This window comes from Gavia stellata, chromosome Z, assembly GCF_030936135.1.
Source record: "Gavia stellata isolate bGavSte3 chromosome Z, bGavSte3.hap2, whole genome shotgun sequence".
NCBI lineage: Eukaryota > Metazoa > Chordata > Aves > Gaviiformes > Gaviidae > Gavia > Gavia stellata.
In genome coordinates this window covers 14,503,296-14,530,996 of record NC_082637.1, presented here as the reverse complement: position 1 = coordinate 14,530,996, position 27,701 = coordinate 14,503,296, and the positions used below count along the sequence as shown (strand labels likewise).

The window sequence follows — 27,701 nt, the reverse complement described above, 5'->3', positions numbered from 1 at the left end:
GCTCATCTGAAGTTTAACTTTAAAACATGCACTGAGGCGATACTACCTTTTGACCTGGCAAACAGATTAAAACAGAACTTGTGGCAGAGATCAAAATATCTTGTGAACTGCTTCCACTCTAAATTCTGTTAGAAACATACAGCTAATCTGTTTACCTACTACAGCCAGGTATTCCAATTTAAACAATTTTCAAGAATACTGAAATGTTTTCATACATGAACAGAATTATTTTACCAAATGTGTATGGTTGATGTCACTTGTAGTGAAACCAATAGCTGAGTCCATATTAGTACAACAGGACTAACAAACAGAAAATCAGGTTTTTTTTGCATATATCCTGTAATTTCCAGCTGATTTTACTTACTTCAAGGCTCTTGCTCTAGTTTCAGGACAAACTGAATCTCTAGTTAGGCTGCATATCCAACTCTCCCCATACCACCTCTGCTGCTGTTCAGCAAGTTGTCTATTCATCTATACGTTGTCTTAAATCCCAAATGCCTACATAGCAAATTTAATCTGCTAGCCTTCACCTACTGGATCTATTTGGATGTCAACAACAGTGCAATGCTCCAACTGCAGTGGAATACAAGCAGATGTGAGAAGTCCCAAAATGTAGTACACACACTGAACCTAGACTGGGGCCTTCTGAAATAAGGAGAGGGTGCTGCAGCTCAATTTCAGATCTTAAGCAGAATTATTAGCACTATGCTACAACTCCACAAGTCCTCACTGAGCCCTCAGATTTTTCTTTCGGCAAGATCCCTCAGATCTAAACTGCTTCCTATGCTCCTTCCTCTTAGATTACAATTTACAAAGCGTTGATGCCTTAACATTCTGATACATACACACTAAGGACTTCTACTTAGGTAGAAGGTGTTCTCTTCCCTAGTCCACTGATACAGGAAAATCATTGCTAAACATTATGAAACAGCTGTCCTTACCTCTTATCAAATAAATGCTCTTAAGTACTATTCAATGAGGAAAATACTTCTGTGAATTATAAATTAAAGGAAATTTTGGACTGGAAGAGACACTTCAAATTGTTATATCCTTTCTACTTCTAAGAACGGAAATCTCCAAACGGGGAACAGTTGAGATCATCTTTACAACAGCTTACAGTTTTTATTTGCTACTTTATATTCTTCTTCTGCAGCTGAGGCATACTCAGGTGTTAAACCACTAGCGAACATAACAGTATTTTATAAAATGTTAAATTAGAATTACTTACGTGAATGAACCCAGCATATTTTTTGTCTATTTCCACCAACTGCTGGTCAGCTTTATTTCGCATAGAGGGCTCTGGATCGGTGCCCATAGCAATTAAGTACGGCACACACTTGAAAAAGAAATTAAATGATTATTCAGAGTCATTGTACCTCCTCTTTTCTCAGTGTTTGTTCTTTTACTACAGCATTGTTCTTGTTATATTCTGACTACTGCAGGAGCTAGAATAGGAAGCTCTATGCAGCTTACTACCTGACTACTTTTTGCAAGCAAATAGTACAAAACAACATGAGACACAAGCATTATAAATGATAGAAGTTGTGTGAGGTTTCAGGTAGTATTTCCCTTTCTCTCAAACTCTAAAGTCAATCTGCACTACAAAAAACGCCATTTAAAAAAACCAAATACCACTTATGACTGAACATGCACAGTAGCTGCAGTATAAAAAAATAATTACAAAAACATTATGTAAGCAAAGAATAATGGAGATGGTGACTGAAGTTTTGACATGGACTGTGGAATTCTACAGTGCTTGGAGGATATGGGGATTGAGGTGGAGGCAAGCTGACACATTTTCCAGGATAAAGAATCAAATGAAGAAAACAACTTGGCATACACCTCAAATTTATAACAGAAATATGCTCCAATGTACATTTGTACATGCTCTCCAGGCACTGGCTGGGCTTTTACATCTTGATCCAAAACCAGAAAATACAGCATTTGGAATCTCACATAAAAGATTTCAAAATATGCTTTCTGTAAAGGCCCTTTGCCACAGTAAGAAATTACTGTAGCACAGCTGGAAAAGAAAAACTGGGAATTTATGTAGCAAGTGTGAAAACCTCTGAAAGCTGAATAACAAATCAAAAGTCCCATCATAAAAGCCTACCATACCTGAACAGGATGGATGAGACCCTGGTTTAACGTCAGTGCAATGACATTTAGAGCAAAGTGGCGTACACTGGACTGGGTATGAAAGAAAGCCTCAAGGACCTGCTTGAGATATAGCTGCATGATGGAACTACTCATCCCTGAGGAAATATCACCCATTTCTTTCAGGTCTTCCTGTTTTGCTACTTTTTTCCCTGTAAAAAGGACAAAAGCAATAGCACACACCACAGTATAATCATTTACTTTGTCATTACTTGATGCATGCTGATCTTTAAGCTTTACAGTACATACACATTTCAGCTGTCTTAAAATGGGTTTATAACCTCATGAAACGTACAACCGCCTGATGGTAAATATACATCAAAAAACTAGAGACGTAACTTTAATTAAAGTCTTGTTCCTTAATAAATGGGTTTAATTTTAAAAATATATCCTGTATTTATTATTTTCTACCTGCAAATTAACCTTAGAGGAGATTTTGATAAAAAGTATTACTATCATCGTTACAGCAATTATGCATTCTGGATTGCTTCCAGGATATATATACCACGAAAGCAAATAATATACCTATTGTGTGCCTATACCTATGGATGTAATGAATTTTTGAAAATTATTCCAAGACACTTTCGGTACATCTGATAACAATCGTGACTCAGTTCACATGTAATCATATGCAAGAAAGTTAGTGTTTGCATGCCTCATTAGCACAGAAGAACTCAAAACTTACAGTCTCTGTCTGCCTGCTGCATACGTGTATCCTCCTCCTGCAAGTAGGTCTGGAGGTTTTTTAACACCTGGATTTTTAAGTTTACTGAACAGTTCTTATCTGAAAGAATGCTGTTGTACAGAGTCTTCACTTCCTGTTCGAACATTAAACTTGGGTGTTGTATAAATGCAAATCCTAAGGGTGGAAAAAAAGAGGTAATATTCCACATTATTATAATCTAGAAATTGTATTTCTACTTTTTAAGTGTTTTTTCAAAATAGAAGTATGAAATGTATCTCGTCCCAACAGCATAGCTTTTTCTACTTCAAACAGTATTGTGCACTAAAGAAGAGTTATACAGGTCTGGAAGCATGTCCAGTGTAGTGTCCTGCATATGAATGACTAGGAGCTCTCATAAGAACAAGGGAGGAACATTACTAAAAATTACCTGTTGTTTTTCTAATACATTTAGAGAAAAACATTCTGCTGAAACTGTGAAGAGTTACTCACACAGAGGCAGAGCAAATGTGGAAAAATTGATAAATATCACAAGTATTTAAAAATAAAATTTAAAAATAAAAACTTAAAAGAAAAAAAAACAGTAAAATTTACACCTCTTGCTGTCATTATTTATATACCTTTCAAGGTCTTCTCTTGAAAACTATCTGAAGCGTTCCAGAGACTATATCTGTTGGAAGATATACACTACAGAACTGTTTTTAGCTGCAGCCTTACCCTTGTCAAGGAACTGGTTGTTCTTAGTCTATATTTCATAAAAACTTTTCTAAACTAGTGACAGTATATACCATTTTAGATCACATATGTAGATTTAGAAGTGCTGCTGACAAACTCTTACAGAGTGTCATAAAAAACCAGTAATGGGTACATAACATCCTGATTTAAATTACGTTTAACTACTTGATTTTTTTTTTTTTAAAGACTGTTCAAGAAAAGCAGACATTAGATGTATTTTTTATGACCACAGGAAACTAAGATTCTGAATGAACACGCAGAAAACATACGAACATAAAAGAAGAATGGGAGGAAAAAAATGAAAGCAAATAAAATTATGCAAAAGCAATGTATAAAAATAGCTGTAACAAAGGGAAGACTGAGTCAAGTTTTTAAAACTGGCTCCATACACACAGAAAAGACAGTGCAGGTAAAGGCTAAGTTCAGGGCAAGACCTCTGTGTGTTTAAGATCTCATTTCAGCTTCAAAACAAGAAGCAGAGAGAAGCAGGTGAAGTAGACGAGAAAGAGGAGAAAAAGAAAAACGAATGATGATGGTCTTTGGAATATATGGTATAATTGTGCACTCTCTACATGATGTTTACAACTTGACCACCTCTGAGCAAGTCCAACTCATTTCTTAAGGTTAATTTTAAAAATGAAAAGTGAGTGCATGTTTGTGTAACAAACCATAACACCTTTTTTCCTTCATTCACTTAAAGGCGTCTAAAACACCAGTATTCTCAGGGAAATTCATATTTTTCCATCCCCTGTAAGCAGGGAAGAAATCTTATTTGGCATAAGAATTTGTCATAGGAGACAAAAAAAGGCACCTGCTGTGTTCTTTTAAGGACTGACTCCACATCTTGGGTTTGCCCTCACACCACTTCTCTTCCATTCCTGTGTTTTCACTCTGTTAAGAGTCTTAAGAGTAAGCACTGGACTTGGCTGAGTAAGACATTACCTGTTAGATACTTACAGGTTTAGCTAAATTTACTAACAAAATTTATATCCTCAACCTGCCTTGCAAGTACACATCTGGAAGAGCAGCATAACCATAATCATTAAGCTTATGGTTAAGCTTAATCCCTCAACAGCAGTGAGACATCCGAAAGGCTAAAACTGTTGAGAGTCCTTACTGAAATGACACACTGATAATTGCTGATAGGAAAGTAGACACTCTTCACATGACGCCTTCACTGTGTATAAATGTTGAATTAGCTTGCTAGTCCTTTTCACCTTACTGCTGCACACAAACATTGAATGGCTTTGACAACTTTGCTCAATTACCGGCCTGTAAGATGGAGGTTTGTACTGTCTACCACATCTCCATACATCCAACAGCTACCCTCAAAATGGAACTAGCACTTAGATAAGATCATTATATCACTGAAAACAGTTGTCTGAGGTTTAATTAAAATAAAGACTGTTATGCTTACAGGCAGAGGAAAAAAAAAATCTGAAGAATGCCTACTGACAGCCACCCCCATTTTCCCCTCTTCCTCCAAGCTGATCACAGTTCAGTCAATAATTTATAAACATTTTTCATGAACGCAACATTCTCCACATCCACGAGCGAAGCAATCATGTCTATGGTTAGGAAGATAGCCCCTATCCCATGTACACTATTCTGTAGTGGACAATTAAATTGGACTGGACTACAGGAAGTGTTGTGCACCTTGACATAATGCCTAGAAAAACTCCAACTAGTCCAGAAAACCGTAGCATTGCTTCTGCAACAGAGGCAACTCTAAAGCCATTAATCCCACTCAGCTGTCTGAAATGGTTTCTCATAGAATATGAAATCAAGATTCAGTCTTGATCTTTATCCTCAGAGCCCTCCCTAGCCTGAATTGAAGCAGGATAGCTAAAAAGCCACCTAAACAGCAACATAAAGAGGCAAATTCTTGTCCACAGTTAAACTATACAATGCAAGCTCACATGCCTGGGAGACAACTTTCTTTAGACTAAGCCATAACCATGAACAGAACTGTTCCAGAAACCAAGGCCTATTTACCCAAACAAGATTCTCTCACATGTACAGTTTTTGTCCTTAAGCAGAGGATGAACATGATGCAAACCACCCAATGGCAGTTCATGTACTATTGCCAGTCACCGAAATACGATACTAATGACTTCAGATAAAGAATCTATTTAAAAGTGAAATACAGCTAAAATTCTGAAACAAACTGTAGTACCTAGACTACGTCATCATCTCAATGCCTTGCGAAATCTCACAGAGCACCCCCAGTTGGTATAAACTGCCAGAATTCCCCTGACTCCTGCAGAATATCTGCTCCTAAACTTAAAATGTTCAAAGTTTTTCCAGCATTTTTTCTAGTTGTTCTTTAATCATACCTTGTGGACTGAAAAACAAGATTTGGAGTTACAACATAACTTGCATGCGGAGAAAAAATAACATCACCATTACTTTGGAAACCTGCTGCACTTTAAGATTTGGTCACACATCAAAAGGCATTCACTGTCAAAAGCCTCCACTCTGCTGCAGAAGTATGCAACTAGCAACCCTTTGACAAGTTTTCTATAATGAGTTCTCAAATAAAACACACCGTAAATTTTGATTTTAAACAAACTCCCTTGCCACTACACAAACACATGAATTCCTAGTGACATGCACGGATTTTTACTATAGCAGAATAATAAAAACTGTTAATTTTTCTTACCAAGGCCAATAATGGCTTTTGTCTGTACTTCTTCATCTGAATGCTTTGTAAAATACATCAGCAGTTCAAGTACTTTATCCTTAATGTTAACCTGAGCAAATTAAAACAAAAATAATAGCTATTTGAAGATGAAACAGATGTTTTTAATCTCTTATAAAAAGCATAAATATCAAAAAGAAAAGGAGAAACACAATCTTACTGAATGACCTTTGCAGAACCACGCACTTAAAAACCCAAAAGCTATATTGTATGTATTATGAAAGAATACATAGCTTTGAGAAACTAGGAATAATGTGCTTTCAAATTAAAGTGGAGCATTCCATGTATCTAAGACACGGAGAGTAAATACAAATTATTTTACCTTACTGTTGCCCTTAAAATCTTCCTGATCAAAATCAAAATGCCGACACAGTGCTCCAACAGTGAAAAGTGATCTAAGGAGTGCTGGTTTATTGGCAGTAAGTATTGTACTGTTGGGGTCTTCTTGGTGTTGACTTTTTAATTTCGAAAGTGCACCTACAGTGAGATAAAAGTTTTAATCACAGTGTTTAATCATGGTATATCCCTAAAATAAGACTTGTAGCCAGAACTGAGAAGTGACAATTACGTGTTGTGATTTTACTTACCATAATATCTATTAAAACAGGCCCACACAAATTTGTAGTTCTGGGTGACCTTGTTCACAACAGCCCCAAGACAGCTCACACAATGCTGAACAACCTAGGAGCAAGAATGAACAAATGAATTACATGTTTAGAAGTTACAATTGAGATTTTTGTGAAGTTATGCAGGAAAAAGCTATGCTGAACTAAAACTAACGATCTAATGGATGTAATGTCCACCTCATAGACTGCTCTGAAAACCTGCTCAAACACATTAAAATACAGCAACAACACATACAAACTCCAATAAACCAAGTACACTGATTTTTCATGGCTCAAAAGTTATCTTCATAATGAAGACCGACTTTCTTTAAACCAAAACCATGTATTTCACAATGTGAAATGGAATCAACCGAATAGTAGCAATTAAAAGCTTACCGTCATGCCATATTTGATGATGAGTTTCATGAGGTCTTCCTCAATAGTGGCAAGAAAGGTCTCACTTGGGTGCTCCATTAGTGGCACTACAAGCTCTAAGATTTTTGCAACATTGCAGATCACCATGAAATCATTCTGGGTCTGAAACAACAGTATTTATAGCTTTTAACATTTCTGGCCATGTTACCTATAAGCTAAGTGTTACTAATATGCACTGATAGGCAAAAATCCCAACTCATGTAAGATATTTGGTAAAGATCTAAAAGAATATTTATATAGTTTACAGCTGCTATGAAATTATATATTATTATGAAAGCTAGTTCTGTTTTCTACAGAACTTCTGGAAAAAAAAATCTGTACGAGCAGAACTTCACCTCTCATCAAGGCTGTGACAGAACTGAAAACTTTAGTTTCTGGTAATATTTTTTGAGTCCTACAATAAATCTAGGAACTCTTCCTGACACATGCACACTACAGAACACACAACACCTGGAAACACATGTCAGCAACAAAATGAAGTTGTGCTATGACTCAACATGCCTTAAACAAAATAGGTAATAATGTGCACAAATGTAGAAATTCCAATTAAAATTATTACTGGTTTGCATTATCATGACTGTGTATGTATTGTAAGTGATGAATCTATGGAAAACATTTATCTATTAAAGATACTTCCTGCTAGAAATTTACTTTTTTTGACAAATCAAGCTTACTAACCAGTACAGGATAATTCCCAAATGCTACTATCAAGCTATTTAACATATTCAAGCTGCAGTGGTAATTCTACAATTCATCTCAACCTGTACAAAACTGATGTAACCCACTAAATTGTTTGCAGCATGTAAATAATCAAGATAAACCTTTCCTATAGTGTTTGAACAGAAGCAGCTCTAAAAGTCTGTTATAAATGCGCCTAGAGAATGCTCCAGAGCTGATCATGGAAAATGCTAGGCTATAACCTACCATCTAAGCTGATAACAATTACTTTCAAGCCTGCCCTGGGCAGCTGACCTAATGTAATGGATTGCTGCCACCCACCCATGCTCCTCCTTGAGCCACGGCTGCATGATCCTGCCCTGCTCCTTCTGCCAGATCAGGGGTTCATCACAACGTTCACTGAGCCACCTCCACTAATCAAAATGGCAGAAAACACCACAATGTTTCAGAGGAGGGGGGCCATTTTACCCGATTGGGGCTGTTCAGCATTATAGCTCTCTACCATTTTTGTGAGCTATACTGTCTTATAGGGGAATACAAAAACACTAGAACTATGGAAGTGAGAGGTGAATGACGGAAAAGGATGGAGCAGGACATTTTCCTTCTGATATATGTGTTGTGTTAGATCATTCTATCTTATGGAACCATACCCGTTGTATTAAGATACCTATGTTAAATATTAACTACTTTTAAGACTGTGACTATAATAACAGGTGAAAAACTGGGTCTTAGTCCTCAAGGGAAAAAGGCAGCACAGGTTTCAGTTTCATTTGGCTGTAAAATGTGGAGGTAGAGTGTGAGGAACAGCATCTTAGAAGCTACAGAGATCATCAAAAGGACCTCGCATCTTCAGAAGCTATGATGCCCATGAAATAAACCCACAATTTTAATTTTTCTTTTCCTACATTCAATTTCATCAAGTATACAAGACAGCCATTCGTTTCCATGCTTAATTTTTCTGGGGGAAAAAAAAAGACTGATTTTCTCTACTTACACTACATTTAGTGGTCAGGTATGGCTGCATGGTCATGGCATGTTTGACCATTAGCTGGGGCCTGATTTTGCTGAATAAGAACAAAGTGGTTATGCAAGCAACCAAGCGACCAGAATTCACACCTTTGTTGTCAGAATCTGCAAAAGATTAGAACATACAAAAAGGATATTAAGATCAAGTAATGTCTGAGCAATGAAAAACACACGGCTTAAACATAATTCAAATATCTCTTTCATTATACCTCTTTCAAGATCAATACAGAATATTCTTATTGGATTATAAATAAGAACATAACGTGTTAAGATATGTATGTGATCTTAAAATATGTGAAAAAAGAAGCAAAGATGTTTCAAAGACATCACCAGTTTTTAAAGTACTTACCCTACACAGAACACTGGCCCAGCCAATGATTCCTATTACAATTGTAGAACATACTAATGCGAATAAAACTTGCCAGGTTTGTTTTGGTTTTAGTGATCTAAAAGCTTGAACAAGTTATTTCAAAAGCAGTTATTGTGGTTAGCTAGGGAAAATTAGGCAATCTTTATTATTATACTGTGCTTCAAAGTTCATGTTATTGTGGTTAGCTAGTGAAAATTAGGAAATATTTATTATTATACTGTGCTCAAAAGTTCATAATCAACTTAAAAGCAGTAATTAATTACCATCAGTTTTGTAACAGGAATTCTGTTAACAGTAACTTTTTGTGATAGTAATTTGAACAACCACTGTTACAGTATCATATAAAATTCAAAGGAGTTTAGCTACTGGGTTGTAAATAGTATTACCTGATAAAGATTCCTCATATTTAAGAATGTGCTCAACCAAATTGTCAACAAGTTGAGTACAAGCTTTCTTCACAGGTTTATATGAGGCATCCTCTTCTGACTTCAACAGCTGTAGCAGATGAAACAGAAAATAATTTAGTGTTAAGGGTGCATTCATTTACACTGGATACATGCTGGTTTTATAACAATTACTATAGATACACAAGGATTTTACACTACAAAAGTATTTATTTAACTTCTCCATAAAAGTTACGTAGTGAAGAGAAAATTAAGGGAAGTAAACAATCGAACCAAACTGCAAGAGAAGTAAAGAAAAATCAACCACAAAAAAAACCCCAGAAAAGTTCTATTGATTTTTGCATTGGGATGAAAGCTAACTAGGTGCTTAATGAAATAATGCAGAAAACAGTAACATAGTCATACTTGTGAGCAGTAACTCATAGGAGTTAGAAGGCTTTTAAAATGCTTAGGAAAAAAACCCCAGCAAATTCAAAAGGAATGTTGTTTTTAACACTACACAAAAATATCAAACGAAGATGAAACATAGTTTTATGAACATTTTAATAAGTTAGCCTTCTTCCGTATGACTTTGGGTACTGAAACTGTGTCCATGACGATCCTTCAACATCTAAAGATTGAGACCATACTATAGCCTTCAGTGCAGGCATTAAGAGGCTCTGGTTTACTTGGCTACATATTTTTGTGGCACTACAGGCTAAAGTAAAATCAAAAGGGGTTTTTTTTGCTTAAAATTAACCAGTGCATACAAAATGTAGAGGAGAATGATAATACAGGCTAAGAGATACAAACAAAGCAAGGTCAATTCTTAGAAAAATCAGCGTAAAATATAACGTAGAAGTAACCCATACTCCGAAGATTCACTGCTTCTATAAACTGTGTAACAAATACATTGGATGTGAAAATACACCTATCTACCATTTAAAAAAAATCTACATTACACTAGATGCCTCATTTCAGAATTAAGTATCTTAGCTGTGGACTTCATTTTATGTCACTCATTATTGAAGAGACTATGGAATTAAAAAAAAAAACAAACCAAACCCCCTCTCAAAACGAAGAAGTGGAGTATTTTTAAAATAGATCATATGGAAAGGCAGAAACTAATGTCAGAGACAAAGAAAACTGTACCAATGAGAATTAGTGAAAGGTCAGATGTTTAAAAGGGCATGAACTGAATTTGTCTACTGTAAAGGATTGCTCTTGTAGTCCCCCTTCTATATGTTTTAGTACCAAAGTAAATGTTAAAATTCTAACAATGATTGTACCAAACATTCAAAATTCATTACTTACATTTTGAAGAAGCTGTTCAAACCAATCATACCCTGTATCTCTACAAGCTGCAACCTAGAAATATTTTTGAGAATAAACTTGTCAATAAAAAAAAGCATCTGAGGAAAAATTACTGCAATACAGATGTCATCTTAAAAGACCAGTAAATGTGTATAGATATATTTTCATATGCACTCAGAACAGTGATTTTGTATCTCTGGAGATCAGAAACTGTCTTCTGCATTTGAAAAATAGCTCTCACCATTTAAGTGACTCCAGAATTTGTATTCCATACAACACAAAGCCTAGACATTTTACTGGAGATTGCTGGCTCTAACGTAAACCAAATTTTGGTTTTGTAGAACATTTTGCACACATTAAAGCACAAATACAAGCCTGACATATTAAGAATGAACATGTGTGTGTATATATATCTATATACCTATTTTTATATAAACAAACCAAGCCTTCACTGATATCATATGTCAGGAATAGCTCACAGGTGCTCCAATGTAGAATTGGCAGGAGAGTTAAGCTGAAGTCAAATTGACTGACTTCTCAGCCTGGAACAACGCACACTAGACTACCATTTTGTAAAAATTAAACCCATAGTTGTAAGTAACGAAGTGAGTACTTTTATTTACATTTTGGTATAACTGATATTAAAATACCTGCCCAGCAGAGTGGTTTTTCACAACACATTTTCACTACAGATTAAAGCATTCTATTTTATCAAAATCTGTTTCTTTTGGAGACACGCTATTTAATTTGCTGCTCCTAAAAAGTTGATAAAATTATGCAGATAGTAGTTTATCCTGAGTGAGAACATGACCCTGTATTTGTTAAAATGGCTTATTAACCTTTCAAAATAACTGTTACCAATTGTTTGAGGAAAATTTTTTTTTCAGAGACAACTTCTTAGTTAGGCTTAACTATATGCTGCTACTAGCAATTTCTGGAAAATGTTAAATATTATAGAAATTTGTTGTGTTTTAACTGAACAAGTATTTTATACAACCTGCATATAGTGTGGTCGTAGTTATCACTGCCAGCAGATTAGTGAGCCTTTAAAGTTTCCTAAAGCCTGTTCCATCAGATGAGTATTTTTGGCATATATTCAATGCCAGGAGATATAAAAAGAAAACCATCTCACAATTAAATTACTGTATTCTAAAAAACTACAGACAATATTTCAAAGATACTAAAAACAATCAAATTTTGCACACAACTTAAATCAAACTTGTTTAACATACCACATCAGTGATGTTTAGTATTTTCCTTGTCATTGCTTCTTTGTCATGGTGTGGAGTTGGAGTAAACCAGAGCTTCTGGAATGTCTCATTTACTAATTTCTGAAGGAAAAAAAAATATTGGCAGAAATAAATAAACTTATCTTGGCACACAGGTATTATTTCTAATACAGCCATACAATAGAATTGTTGATGACGTGTGCCATTTCATAAGGAATTATTCAGCCTAAGTGAGATTGTTGTAGGAAATGTTATCTGAGACAGACCCAGATCTACTATTACTGGAGTTACACTGACCTCTAAGTAAGCTTCAGCAAAATCATCACTAGAAACTGATGCTACAGAAAATAGAGTTGCCACCTTCCTGCATTCGTCTGAATTCCTCAGGAAAATAAAGTACCCTGAGAAGCTGACAGCTGAACACAAGATTATGATTTCTACAGCAGAACTAGCAGCAATGGTAGGCAACTTTGGAGTTTTCAAAACAGCTGTGACAAGGTAGGAAAGAGAGAGAAGCCAAGTCTCTCTACCCAAACACAGGAAGGATGTTCCCCTCCAATGTTTTTGGATGCAGGAAAAAATGGAGTAGAATGAAAGTGAACAAAATTATTCCCAATTTCTTATAAGGCATATGGTTGTAAGAAGCTCTCCTCATTCATGGAAGCAAAAAATACATTGAAGATAATGCCTCATTTTTTTCTAATGTTAGAAAGGCAAGGAGAAGGACAAGAGAGAACAAGATCATCCTCCCTTCCCAGCAGCACCTTGAATCCAGCTGCTCATCTACTTCTTGATTAACAGTCTTCTCAGAAAGCCACTTGGCATTAACATATCTCAAGTGGTAAAAATACATGCTGCAGCTTTAACGTTGCAGATTTCAAATCCTACTGAAAATGTCATACAAAATTATTACAGGTATGTTCTTAATTACCAAACAATTTTAAAATTATTTTGCCAAATCAAACAAAACCATCATTGTCAGGTTTATGATTTAACACATAATCTTTGTTTTGTGCCCTTCTGCACAAACATTCAGCAAAGAGTAGAGTATGATCACGTAAGTAACATTTTAGGGGGAATAACTGATTCATTGAACATTAAGAACTAATGCAAAATTAGCACAGATGAATACTTTATCGTTTTTACATGCAGAACTTACAAATCTGGTACATATTAACGTCAAGTACTTAGTTTTGACCTAAAGTTTATTTTGTTTGCAGGAGTCTAAGTTTTATATGGGAATTCTAGTTGTCAGAAAAGCACCAGAGACAACACTTGCAAGAAGAAAAAAAACCTCTAGAAAATATGTTTTCACAGAATCACAGGGGTTGGAAGGGACCTCTGGAGATCATCTAGTCCAGCCCCCCCACCAGAGCAGGTTCACCCAGAGCAGATTGCACAGGAATGCGCCCAGGCAAGTTCTGAGTATCTCCAGAGAAGGAGACTCCACAACCTCTCTGGGCAGCTTGTTCTAGTGCTCTGGCTGCTTCAAAGTAAAGAAGTTCCTCCTCATGTTTAGATGAAACTTCCTATGATGAAGTTTGTTTCCAAAATATTTTGATTGTCAGCAAGAACTTCAAGAAAATACAAGATAAAAAAGAAAGAAAAACAAGTCAGAGGGCATTTTAGAAAGCTAAGATAGTTGCTCTCAAAAATTAAAAGTGAATAAAAGTCATAAATACTACAAAGGAGAAATGCAATACTTTTTTGATTTTTTTTTCAAAATATAGAAACACTAAAATAACGGTAATTAAAATCCTGAAGGATATATTTCATTCTACCTTAATGCCTTCTTCGTCATTGACTCTCCGAATCATTTTCACACACATCTCTGTAATTTTGGGAAACGTCGGTTGTTCAATGCAGATATCCCTAAGTATCTTTATGACTCTTTTTCTGACACTGATACCAGTATCCTGTGAAGAGAAAAGCATTACACTCTTAAAAACAGATTATATGAATTAGTATTTGCAGATCACCCAATCTGACTTGCAAAATGTATTTAGAAAAGGCAGCTAAAATATTCCCCATATTCAGCACAGCTTCTACCACTTTATTTGCAACAATTCTAAAGGTTCTGGCTGAGTCCCTAGAATACTGAAATGCTTCCTCCCTTTATACCCTTCCATCTAAGAGCTCATGATGCTGCAAATGTATAATTCCACTTCTTAATTCAATAGCTTACAAGCTAGATGTGATGACGCTTTAGCTACTTTGTTGGAACACACAAGATTCTTTGTAGATCTGGACTGTAATACTTCAAGCCTCTGGATTAACCCTATGGATAAGACACATGCAGCAATCTTTTCCATTTTCCTAGGCTTTGTCTAAGGAGATGGATGAGGTGCTTCACTTCCTATTACCTTACTCAAAAACTGTTGAATCTGAATGTCAGGATGAACTGCTTTATGCATGCTCATTTGCAGATGAAGCTACTTTTCTCTGAAACCTTTCACAAACATGTTTTGTCATGTTACTATAGCAAATGAGTAGTATTTGACTAAAAACCTGGCAAGGAGGCTAAGAGCTAGTGTTATCCTACAGTTAAATTAACATTGTATTTTATCTGAATGCCCAGACAAAAAACACTTTTTGTACAAGAACTTTAATAGGAAGCCTTTTAAAACACTAAAAACAGCATAGAAAAGCAAAGTCATTTTATCTTTTTTTTTTTTTAATTACAAATGGCATCTTTAGATTACTGTGTTGTAGATCTTTCTTCACCACCCACACTACTGAATTGCCCTCAATGACCCATATCTCAGACTTCAGAGATGTGGCAAAATTCCTTATTTCACCTAATTTGTGCCCTAATAATGGAATCAAAAGGAATATAATCCTGGTTCTGGTGTGGTACAACTTTCTATATATGTCTACCTTTTGATGTAAGAAAGCCTTACTGGAAACAACTGATGCATTTTACAAGGTTGGTCTTAAAAGCATGATGCTCCCCATTTAAACAATAAGATATAATTTACTCTTGTGATCATCATTCCGTATTATTAAACATATAAATTCAGTCAAAAACAATTTTCCAATGCCACCTATTTTATCATAAATATTGTAAGTCACCGTACCAATATTCTTTCAATCAGCATGTCATAATACTGCTCAGCAAGCTGAGGACGACAGAGCACAAATCGGCCAAGCAGCTCCACAGCTGCTTCTCGCACACTAGTAGAGTTATCCATTAACCGTCCATGAACACCTCGTTGCATATCCAGCTAAAAAGAACAAATGAAACACAGATTCAAAATAAGAAATAAAGATTTATTTTAAGCATGACAGAAGAACGTATGCGCATGATGGATATTTCCTTTTTTACCCTGGCTAGAATACTGGGGTCTACAGCAACAACCTCAGACAAACACTTCATGGCTTTTGTTCGAACAGCAATTGCATTTTCACCAAGTACACGCAGAATCTAATAAGAGAACAAAAACAAAGATTCAATTGCTTTGGGAAGGTAGCAAACAATGTTTGACAGGCAAAAATGCAGCAAAATAACATGCAAACAATTTAACTAAAATAAGAATAGCTGTCTACTAAAAATTGAATTTATCTTCTCGGACAGTAAAAAGGTTCATGCAAGTGATATTCCATGGCACTGATAACTGAGCATGGATATTTACTAGGATTTGCTACATCTCTAAGACTGGTCCAAACAGGATTTACACAGGGTCTGTATGTTCACCTTAAGTCCCTTCATTTTAAACTCTACTTTTGTCATTCAGTTGTGGCTTTCACCATGGTTCTTTTAACAGGAGAGATGGATTTGGGCACTGTAATTTTAAGAATGGCTCTGCATGCAGACCAGTGTAAGTAACGCAACCTAAACTAGTACTGGAATTCAAACATGTCACCAAGCAAACATATTAGTGCCCTTCTCCCAGAAAAAGCAAAGAAACAACACTGCCAAACAACAGCTTCCAAAGTGACAGTAACATGCACTGCAAGCAACTGACCAAGCTGGCTTATATTTTCAAATCAAATTAAGCTCAAGTTCATGAATTAATGCTACCAAACGAGCACGCATGTTACAGAAACTGTGAAAATTATTTCAACATTTTGTAATTATCCTCTTACTGTGTACATCTAATCATAATGATTTTGCCATACACATACATGGACAAATAAAATAATGTATGTATGACATGACATACGAAATGCATGCAAGAAAAAGAAACATCAATGTCATCAATACAGAATATGAAAGCACATGGTGTTATCATGGCCTGTTAAATACCTGTGCTCAACAATGAACAGATATGGCACACTACCGCAAAAGTGTTTGGAATCAGAAACCAACTGTGTTTCACTGTACTAAGACTTCTGGCACAGTTTACCTGTGTCAAATAAATATCGAAGCTCTGGGCAAACGGCCTCATAGAGGCCAAGTAGCGAACAATCAAACATGCATCTTCATAGTCCACAGTATCAGAATTCATCCTGCAACAAATTCCATGTGTTAATTAGGACATGTTTATCAAAAATTATTTAAAACATCAAATGCATGGCTAATAAAGAAATACACGGTACTGAAACATACTTTAATGTACTGAACTGAGATGGAGCAGTTTTAATGATGCTGCGAAGAAATTTTTTGCGACTTTCTGCTCTATGCATGATTTGTCCTGTGGTCTCAACATCCTTTGCATGATGAGTTCCTTCAGATGAATCCTCATCCTTCTGAGATTTAATTGCTTTCTCTGTCTCCATAGTTGTATCACGAAACCACTGTGCTATATAAAACTTCCGAGAAAACTGGAGAAATACAGCAGGATGCACAGAAAACAAAACCAACAGATACAGAAAAGGAAAATTAAAAGATTTATAATAATATTAAGTGAATCTAATGCATCAACAATATTTTGGAAAACACAATCAACAGTCTATGTTAGGGTGACAATTTAATTGAAGCATTAATATGCATAACTGAAAATAATTTTACTTAGTACACATTACTGAAATTATTTTTATATATACTTGATACCAGAAAGCTGAAATTTACCACTAATGATGCATCAGTTTCTGTGTTCTCATCCAGATAATCTAGCAAAGCCTTTTGCAGCTGCTGAATTTCATCCTCTCCTCCTGAAACCTGTCAGAAGTAGAAGGATAGTTTTAAAACAGAATATTGCACAGTGGTAACTATCATCTGAAAATCTGCATGTCCACATATAAAATACACTGAAGTTAGTTGTTTTGGTAATTGCAGAACATTAACAATTTTTTAACCAATTACTTATAAACCGCATAGAGACTGAAACAAATTAGACTGTGGCTCTGAAGTCTAAAGATTAAGAGCAGAACATGACTGGTTTTAAAACAGACTGGCTGATTTGATTAATTTTCATTCTACGATCTTGTCTGAAGACACTCTGTCACAGAGGAAAAAAGAAGGGCTGAAATCACACATAGCAGACTGACACAAGGTTTAACCTATAAAAGTCACCATTAGCTGTGTCATCAATATTAAATACCGAAAAAGTGACGCCTCAGGTGACCAAGGGATAAAAGGCAAAAAGTAAAATAGATAGAACTTACAAAGGTTGTTCCCAAACACCCCTGTGCTCCAGCACTGAAGAAGCATGCTCTCTGAGATTCAACTAAGTTTCTATCAGTCAAAAAGTGACAACAAATACACGTTTTATAAAAAACGTCAATTACTGCATAAAGCCCACCTAAAGAATAGGGTAGTATTAACTTTCCTGTGAAGCACTTTTTAAGATGCACAAAAAGCATTACATATGAAATATCAATCTGAACACTAGTGCTGGAGGCTATGTATCACATTAATATTAATACAGTTTAGATATTACAAAAAACAGAATGTATTTTTTCCAAGAGGCTCTTTAATAGGAAATATTTGTATTTCCTATAGGTATTCAAGGCACATAGAGGACAGGAAGGTGATGTGAGACAGCCAGCATGGCAAGTCCTGCCTGACGCATTCCTGTGCAATCTGTCCGGATGGAGATCAGTGACAAGTGGTGTCCCTCAGGGGTCCCTGTTGGGACCAGTACTGTTTAGTATCTTCATCAATGACATAAACAGTGGGATTGAGTGCACCCTCAGCAAGTTTCCAGATGACAACAAGCTGAGTGGTGAGGTTGACAAGTTTGAGGGATGGGATGCCATCCAGAGGGACCTGGACAAACTCAGTAAGTGGGCCCATGTGAACCTCATGAGGTTCAACAAGGCCAAGTGCAAGGTCCTGCACCTGGGTCAGGGCAATCCCCCCTGGTATCAATACAGGCTGGGGGATGAAGGGATTGAGAGCAGCCCTGTGGAGAAGCACTCGGGGGTACTGGTGGATGAAAAGCTGGATGTGAGCCAGCAATGTGCACTCGCAGCCCAGAAAGCCAACCGTATCCTGCCTGCATCAAAAGAAGGGTGGCCAGCAGGTTGAGGGAGGTGATTCTGCCCCTCTACTCCGCTCTGGTGAGACCCCACCTGGAGTACTGCATCCAGCTCTGGAGTCCTCAGCACAGGAGAGACATGGACCTGTTGGAGCGGGTCCAGAGGAGGGCCACAAAAATGATCGGAGGGCTGGAGCACCTCTCCTATGAGGACAGGCTGAGAGAAAAGAGAGAAAAGAGAGCCTGGAGAAAAGAAGGCTCTGGGGAGACATTATATCAGCCTTTCAATACTTCAAGGGGGCTTACAAGTAAGATTGGGACAGACTTTTTATCAGGGCCTGCAGCGGTAGGACAAGGGGTAATGGTTTTAAACTAAAGGAGGGTAGACTCAGACTAGATATAAGGAAGAAATTTTTTACAATGAGGGTGGTGAAACACTGGGACAGGTTGCCCAGAGAGGTAGTAGATGCCCCCACACCTGGAAACATTCAAGGTCAGGTTGGATGCGGCTCTGAACAACCTGATCTAGTTGAAGATGTCCCTTCTCATTGCAGGGGGGGTTGGACTAGATGACCTTTGAAGGTTTCTCCCAACACAAACCTTTCTATGATTCTATATATCCTGACCGCGTCGATAATTCTAGCCTATGTAAATAGAACAATGATCTTGTATATGACCACGAGACAATGTGCTTCTCCCCCATATGGGTTATAGAGAATAAATCAGTATCAAGGAACTTGTGCATGCGTCATAAACTAACTTTCCGAACATCTACAAGACAGCATAAAACCAAACCCATAAACTACCCTTTTTTCCTTAGTACTGTACTGAAATATGCAGGTCCTTGCAGTTCCTGATGTTACAGCAGACAAAAGGATATTTTTTTTTTCAAAATGAATGACTTCAAGAGTTCAAAACATGTCTACAATGCACATAATACTGACATAAGTTCATATATACATTTGGCACCCAAATATATGTGCAAATTGTGATTTGAAATTCTGGTCTTCAAACAATGTTAAATTCTATGGATAACTGGCTAATTAAAAGGGTTGCTTGATGAACCTTAACTGCCTAACTATTTTCAAACAAGTAAAAAACTCAGAACTGACAAAGAGAAACTGTGAAGCTCACAAAAAATCATATTCAGTATTGATAATAAAAGCAGAAGAATAATTTCTGGCTTAAAATTCTTCGGCTACAAACCATTTTTCTCTTCAGCAATAGAACTTGTAAGGTATAACCACCTTAACTTCTATATGAACAGCACAGATTGAGAATCTTGTCACAAATACAGCACATAATATAGCTTGAAAACATCAGCAAGTGGAGAAAGGTACAGTTACAAGTCCAGAACATCAGTGTATCAAGAGATAAACTAATAAAATGCATGCACAAGTGTTCAAATCAACTTGACAATCTATGGCAGATTTCTATGAAAAAAATCTACTGTTTAAAAATGTCAAAACAGAACAGATTTTCTCCTAAATCTAATTCTATGGGTCATGAGTCCAAACCACAGTAGAGAGAGTTATAAGCATTCATCAATCATTGGGGCATATCCTGGTAATGGTATCAAGAGCATAGAAGGAAATATCCAACAGACCCTAAGTATTAAATTCATCAGGAAAGAAAAAATCTGTAGAGGTCTAAGTTAATTTCTGAATGGAAATAATAATTTAAGTTTACAGCTGAGTTTGTCTACCAATGGGTCTTCTTATTTTCTTGCCATTTGAACAGCAAAGTGAAGCTTAGCTGTCACATACACATTTTCAAGTATTTATTTGTTCTTATGTCACAAATAATTTATAAACAACACACTGTCTACCCTGACTGATGATAGTGTATAGTACACACCTTCCACAATGCACAGATGGTACTGTCTACCATCACTGATGTTAAGCTTTCTGAATAACTGAAAAAATGCTTTTAGCACTCAATTGCCCACAGCAATTTTATTTTCTGCAGATGCCCATGCCTAGTTACTGCCTGATCCTGTAAAAAGCCCAAAACAAATAGAAAAATTCAGGTCACTGCTTGGGTATGTACCTTTTTAGAATATCTTTTAATACTATTATAACTTCTGGAGATAAGGAAAAAGAAAAGGATTTTTCTAAAGTATTTCCCTATGAAATCTAATGTAGATATGTCAGAATCACTGCCGACAGAGGAGAATTATAACCCCTTAGCACACAGAAGTATAAATTATATTAGGCCACGGACATAATGATTTGACACTGTATGTTGTAGAATACTCTAATCGACAAAAGTTATGGGAAGTATCAGCCTCATAAAGAAGTAGATGAATTTTGATTCTTTATTTGAATGTCTGTAAAGTGCAGAAGTTTTTCCTTCGACATACATCTGTAACAGTCATTATAAAGTACATGTAATAGATCTGTAGTCTTTTCAGGTAACTGAAAGGGAAATGAACTTGATATGACTACTCAACTTTAGATCATGCTGAGAACAGTTAGTAGGTCAGAAAGAAATGTATAGCGTCCGTAAGAAATGTGCAAGTCCACATGTTTAAAAGAACACATAAGATCTGAGATTTTCTCATCATACTATGTACTCTGTAAAGCTCAAATGCATACATTGCTTTGATAATTGTTGCCACCCTTGCAGATTTGGAGCAGCATTAGCAGAAATGCAAATATGCACTCTCTAATGAATGATACATGCAAGTCCATTTAAAAAAAATATAAAAAATTACCAATACCAGCTACATCACATGAAGACTAACCTTACAGGCCTAACAGTTTAACTCTGTGAAGCCTGTATATGACTGCCAGAAGCTCAGTTACCTTTTTGCGATAGCAAATGCACATACATACATATTTTTAAGGCCTCTTAAGATGGAATCCAACTGTTGCTCCATTATTTCCTCTATATTGTCACAAGAAACCACTGTAATTAACCACTTCATATGATCACTACAGAAATGGTGCAAGGAATACATGAGCTAACAAATGTGACAGTTATAAATTGAGAATATTTGATTCAGAAATCTGAACAATGAAGAGTGGTTCTCCACACCACCAGTATTTCAAACATCTTTAAAATTTTCAGGGATATGAATGGATACATCTCAATCCAGCTGGCACAGGATGTCTCACACACCTGTTTGACGATTCTGGCTATAGATCCTTGATCCATTTTGCTAGTGACCGCATCTTTCCTCAGTCTTGCAGCTACAGTTCCAAGATAGTCAAGTGATGCAACCCTTAATGCCATTTCTGTAGATTTGTTACTGAACTGGTGAACCTAAGAAAACCAGAATAAACTGTTAAAAACAAATATTTATTTATGCAACTGAGATTCTTCTCACAAGTCATTGCTTGACCTTATTAAAAATTCCACCTAACTTCCATGCTGCACAAAATTACGTAATTTACTACTACATCACAGATACACTACCTACTTTACATTAATGTTTCTTCCTTTATTGGGTCTCTCTCTCTAAATATGCCTGTTAGAGCTGTTTAAAATACATATTTTCATAAACTGGACAACTAGTACAGCAGATATCTTTTGCAAAAGCATAGATCTTAAGCACCATAATGCAACTTTCTCATTACACATACAAGTATAAAGAAAGATACGTTTTACTAGGAACATAAAATATTTTTCCAAGAAACAGCTCAAATTACTGTGTTAATTGCATTGTAACAGTGAAGAACAACTCTCAAAAACACATCAACAAAAATATTCACATTATGTAAAATATCATAAGTAAATGCTATTCTTGGTAAAAAACCAAACCACTTAATTGTTTTCAGCTTCTGTGCTAAAGAAATAGTCCAGAGAAGATATTTAACATGAATAATTACAGCTATTAGTCTGACTTTATTCCAAATTACTATCTACACTTATTAGATGCTATACAACGATATTTTTTCATGTTGAAAGTGTCATGGAATAGTGGAAGTGGACTTCCATGAGAAACTGTATACATATGATCTTTAACAAGTTCCATATCGATGATCCTCTAACCCAAATTTTGCCATCTATGTATTACATAGTAGTGATACACGTAAGAAAATCCTTAAATGCTGCATGTGTGTCAACAATCAGAAAGCATTCCTATCGTAGTTTCAGCTAAAATAAGCAAGTCTTCATTGTAACAAGAAATAAATTAATATAATAGTTAAAAACAAGAATCCCTTACCAATAGCCTTCCTAATAAGCTAAGTAGCAACTCTGCAGCTGGCCATTCTGGTTTATTGACTGTGGAAAGAAGATCTTGAATAAAGTTCTCGAACAGTGGCCTATAATCTTCTTCCCCTTGTTTACTGCCACACCTGTTTAAAACAAAATGCATTTTGTAAGCAAATTTAAGAGTTATTTAAGCTTTTCTTCTGATGTAAAGAGAAGTAATCATATGTTTAACCAGAAAAACAGTTTTACTGCAATTCTAAAAAAAATATTTGAAATATTAGCAGAAAATTTGTTTTATTCATTTACGGAGAGATAGTTTAAACACTTATCACTCCAAGTTGCAGTGCAAGTAAAGCAGCTAATCCATGACACTGGAATTTTGCTCCTAACATTTTTTAATTTATTGCTTTGAGTTAAAATCTGCATTAACTTGGATGGACAAAGTAGGTAAAATTGCACCGCTCAAGCTGGAGAGAGGTATTTAGGAGGTATTGTGTCTATATTCCTTAAGCTTGGTCTGATTTATCTGACAGTGGTAAGACGTCTCAGTATTATGCTCCACAAAGGTTAAAATCAGAATGTAAAAAAAATCAAAAGATAACATACCTGACAGTATTTCACTTCTATGCGGCATCCCTAACTTTGATGATACCAGAAGTATGCAGAGAGTTTGCTAGATGGCTATTGAATAGCCTTTCGGCTTAAAAGTAGAAATTAACATGATAAGAAGTCCTCAGGACTTATTCTTAGAAATCCTTTGGTTATTCAGATACACTATTTTTTCTTTCCTGTTGAGCTATTGACATTCCTGACTATAGCTAATCGAAAGTAATTTTTAGGTTTTTTTGTATTTTTGTCATTCTGATGACTAAATGAATATGGTTTCATTGCTTAAATACTCAGCCTTCTCTTCCAGGCTTCAGATGAGTAACAGACCCCTAATAAAAGGATGCTACATGTACTATCAAACAGATTCTTAAATGTATAGAGAACTCTGAGCAGAATTTCTGTTCCATAAAGATTTTTGTCCAGACAGGTAGCTCTTTTAGGGATCTATGAAGTATATTGTTATAAATAACTTTATGAATAGGTACTCATCATTGTGAAGCGATTAGGTTTGTCTTAAGGTATGACAGACTTTATTTGGAGTTGGTTTCATCAATATGCTAAAGGATGCAACAGTACTTACTTCTTAAGGAAAATAGAAAGAAAGTTTTGTGCTGTTCTCATGGCTGTTTCATATGAGTTAGTAATAAGCACATCTTGATCCACCTAAAAATAACACAATATATTTGTCTGTTATTTTAGCATACACAGAAATATGATTTCCAGATCAGCATTTCTCATGCATCAAATAATTACAGCAGACTTAAAATGAAAATGTTTGATTACTAAAGCATCATAATAAAATATTACACCTACAAACACACAAAGTCATTCCTGCACAAAAAAAAAAATTATGGCTTTTAAAAGATATCTTACTTTCTTGTTTGATTCCTCCTCTGAATTAGAATCTTTTTCTGCTGATGGTAAGTGCACCACACACTGAATAAGCTGCAGAACTAGTGCCGTTACCATCTGAATATACATAGGTTCTCCATCAGTGTCACTGCTGTTTAACCTGTTAATAAGAAAAGACAGCGTTAACACTAAAACTAAATAAAACAGACAAAACAAACAAAAAATTTTTGGTCCCAAATAATAACTCTCTAAAATTATTACCACAGCTAGAAATCCATGTTCTAGACATTCATCTTGTCATTTGCTTCTCTCTTATGCAGTGTAAGATTTGGCCTAACAAAACCAGTAAGTATTATTCTCAGGCAGAACTGATAAACTGAAACAGCCCACAGATGGGCTATTAGAGCATCTGTGAAGTTTAGCAGCCAAAAAATCTACAGAAATATTTAATAAATCAAACACCTACATGCTAAGGCACTTACTAATAGGCTTATTACGTATAATGCCATATCCATTTCCAACACAAGACAAAAAAAATACACCAAACCATTGCCCTAATAATTTATTACTTGTATGTAATTTAATGTATGTGAAATGTGCAGGACCTTTAAACAACAGAAAATAGTAACCATGACCTGGACTGCCTTCTACAAGGGTTACACCTATGGTAATCTGAAGTAACATAACAGACTATGAACTTCACTGTACAAGTGTCTGTAAGGGTGTCTTAAGTGTGTCTTTAAGTTAGTGAGACCAGTATGAATACACTCCACATTCTTCCCATGCTATAACCTGAGAAATAGTATGGTGTTTACTACCCATACATACATCAACACCACCTATTGCTATCCTTAACAATACGAAAAGGTGATAATCCCTGACATAATTCTCCCCAAATTATCAAAATTCTAACTGGGCACAGAATAGATTGTAATTATTATCTTTATGAAGTTATCTTTCACTACTTCTAGAGAGAAAAACTTTTCATATCAAACTTTGTGTAAGCTGTACCCTTCATGACTGTAGCCACAGTTAGAGAATGCCCTTTAACAGACCAGAGTTAGGAATCTACAGATCAACACTGCAGTCATTGTGGCCTTGAGATAGCGACTTTCCTCTGGCACAGGTCCTAATTCAAAGAGCGTATCTACCATTTATGCTCCTATTACTACCACCTTCCTATTTGCTAGATCTCTCTCATGTCTATAACCAAAACAATAGGAAATACTAGGAACAAGCACTTCTGTTAACATTAGGGTCACTGAATTCAACTTCAAAGTTTCAGTGTATTTCTTTTCCTGGATATTTCCTGTTCATCCACCCTGGCTTGGACAACATACTTAATTGACAATTTGTCTGTCTCTGGGGGCAAGATGTATGCAAGCAAGGAACAAAATCGACACTAAAACCAAATGTTCTAGAATCATTTAAAGTGTCCCAACCTCAATTTTAACTGAAATCCAGTTCAGTTCAGATTCTTTCTCAGACTGAACCTGAACCTATCCTATTATTCTGAAGATGCACTGAAATCCAGCTGAAGTGCTTAAAAGACAGTTAAAGTGAACAGAGTAGTTCCTAAATGAAACTCATTCAAAGGCATATTAGATTGATTTCCTTCCTGGAAAGAGTACTCTGTGTGTGTCCTCAAAGAAATTCAGCCAGAATTTTCCTATTAAACTTTAGCAATGAAGAAATTATGTAACTCCATACAAACAGAAACAAAGAATTTTCCAACAAAAAAATGCTGAATGCACACTAACATTACAATCACCTACATACTTAGTGAGACAAATAATAAGGTATTTCAATTATTTTTGTAAGCAGGCACAAATACGATGGTATAAGAAACAGTGATTATTACAAAAATTCTGCTCTCATTGTTTTGAAATACCAACCTCTAATAAAGTGCAGCTTGTGGAGTCGCAGATTTTTAAAGTAGTAGTTAATACCAAAGCCTAAAATCCTACCTCTACAAAACTGTAAATGCTACTGTCTACAAGTTTTTAATCTATGTCAGAAATTACCTGAAGTTTCTCAAACTCCTCTTGCTAGTTGGTAGTCTCGCAAGGGAAGTGAAAATTTCTTCTAGTATTAACTGTCTATGTTTTTCATACCTGGAGAATACCTATTTAACAGTTACAGGATTGTTAGAAAATTATTTATTTTTACACAAAATATCGCTTATTAAATATATCATTAAAAATTATATATAGAAACATACACTTTACATGACACTGAAATAAATTATAATTATTGCATACCTTGTTTTTAATGCATTACTTTGTTTTTTCAAAGCAAGTGTTTCTTTAAAATACATGAAAACTTTTTCAAATATAGATTTTTTTAAAATCTTCAAATAACATAAACGTGTAATAGGGCTTAAAAATACCTTATGTTTTAAAAATTTCTGTCAACGGTAGAAAACACTGTATAGGAAAATCAAACAGTACTGAGCAAAACTCTGTGGTAACATAAATTACGTGAACACATGTATAGTTGTAGAGCACATTTGAGAAACCAATTTTAATTCATATCCTAAGCTTTAATGTTTGCCTGACATGACAAATTCTTTCAATTTACAGGGTCAGGATTGTACAGTTTGCCTGTTGTTTTCTTCAGGCAGAATACTGGAGTATATCATCCTTACAAAGATGGAGAACTCCCACTTGAACAAGCACATCTGTTTTTCCTGAAACAGTATTTTATCTGTCCCATGAATTTTTCACATAGCCCCCTGTTCTGAGGAAAATAATTTATTCTATTACATAAAAGTACCCTACTAGTTCTACACCTTATTCCATTGCATAAATTCAAATCTTAACATAGGAAATAAGGAAAACCACATTGTTAAGATTTCTTAAGACAAGAAAGGACAGGTAAGAGGAAGAGGTTTGTGTTTACACTTTAAATGACATAACCAGAATTAAGAAGTTCGCTGCTGAAGTAGGATATTTCTTTCTATAGAGTACTCTGTAAATAGGGGCAGCTCAGGTAGATTTAGTACTGTTCCTAGATTATGATACCGAACTGTAAAAACACGCAAGAACAAAATTAGTTCCAAACTCCAATTCTCTACCAGAGAGAAAATACAGCCTATGCAAATGCACTAATAACTCTCAGAAGTACAGGAACATGAAACAGCAAATTAAAAAGTACTTACTGCAGTCACTAATTTGATGGCACATAACTGTAGTTCACTGACATTTTCTACAAAGAAAGGTGTTATTCCCATGGACGATACCTATCAATTGAAAGAAATTATTGTAAGTATATTTGACTAACAAACTGATATTTATGCAGTTTCACAAGTAGGTTATTCATTCATCAGGTAAGGTATTCAACAAGATGTATTACTTCATATTATTTGCCAATAAAGTTATTAAAGGATATTAGAGAACAAGT

General features: G+C 35.5%; 1 protein-coding gene across 1 annotated transcript in view; it reads right to left on the bottom strand.

The window, feature by feature from the left end:
• Nucleotides 1-27,701, bottom strand: part of NIPBL (NIPBL cohesin loading factor) — a 99,715-nt gene that overhangs the window by 5,409 nt on the left and 66,605 nt on the right. Inside the window, exons 18-40 of the mRNA XM_059834341.1 lie at nucleotides 27,460-27,540; nucleotides 26,324-26,424; nucleotides 24,321-24,459; nucleotides 24,028-24,110; nucleotides 22,849-22,981; nucleotides 21,801-21,944; nucleotides 17,327-17,416; nucleotides 16,865-17,079; nucleotides 16,662-16,764; nucleotides 15,641-15,739; nucleotides 15,393-15,539; nucleotides 14,097-14,231; nucleotides 12,319-12,417; nucleotides 11,087-11,140; nucleotides 9,776-9,884; nucleotides 8,988-9,124; nucleotides 7,277-7,417; nucleotides 6,863-6,956; nucleotides 6,598-6,752; nucleotides 6,237-6,327; nucleotides 2,843-3,016; nucleotides 2,119-2,309; nucleotides 1,229-1,336 (exon numbers count right to left, since the gene is read on the bottom strand). Of these exons, the coding sequence (XP_059690324.1) occupies nucleotides 1,229-1,336; nucleotides 2,119-2,309; nucleotides 2,843-3,016; nucleotides 6,237-6,327; nucleotides 6,598-6,752; nucleotides 6,863-6,956; nucleotides 7,277-7,417; nucleotides 8,988-9,124; nucleotides 9,776-9,884; nucleotides 11,087-11,140; nucleotides 12,319-12,417; nucleotides 14,097-14,231; nucleotides 15,393-15,539; nucleotides 15,641-15,739; nucleotides 16,662-16,764; nucleotides 16,865-17,079; nucleotides 17,327-17,416; nucleotides 21,801-21,944; nucleotides 22,849-22,981; nucleotides 24,028-24,110; nucleotides 24,321-24,459; nucleotides 26,324-26,424; nucleotides 27,460-27,540 (2,823 nt within the window). The remainder of the gene's footprint in view (nucleotides 1-1,228; nucleotides 1,337-2,118; nucleotides 2,310-2,842; nucleotides 3,017-6,236; nucleotides 6,328-6,597; nucleotides 6,753-6,862; nucleotides 6,957-7,276; nucleotides 7,418-8,987; nucleotides 9,125-9,775; nucleotides 9,885-11,086; nucleotides 11,141-12,318; nucleotides 12,418-14,096; nucleotides 14,232-15,392; nucleotides 15,540-15,640; nucleotides 15,740-16,661; nucleotides 16,765-16,864; nucleotides 17,080-17,326; nucleotides 17,417-21,800; nucleotides 21,945-22,848; nucleotides 22,982-24,027; nucleotides 24,111-24,320; nucleotides 24,460-26,323; nucleotides 26,425-27,459; nucleotides 27,541-27,701) is intronic.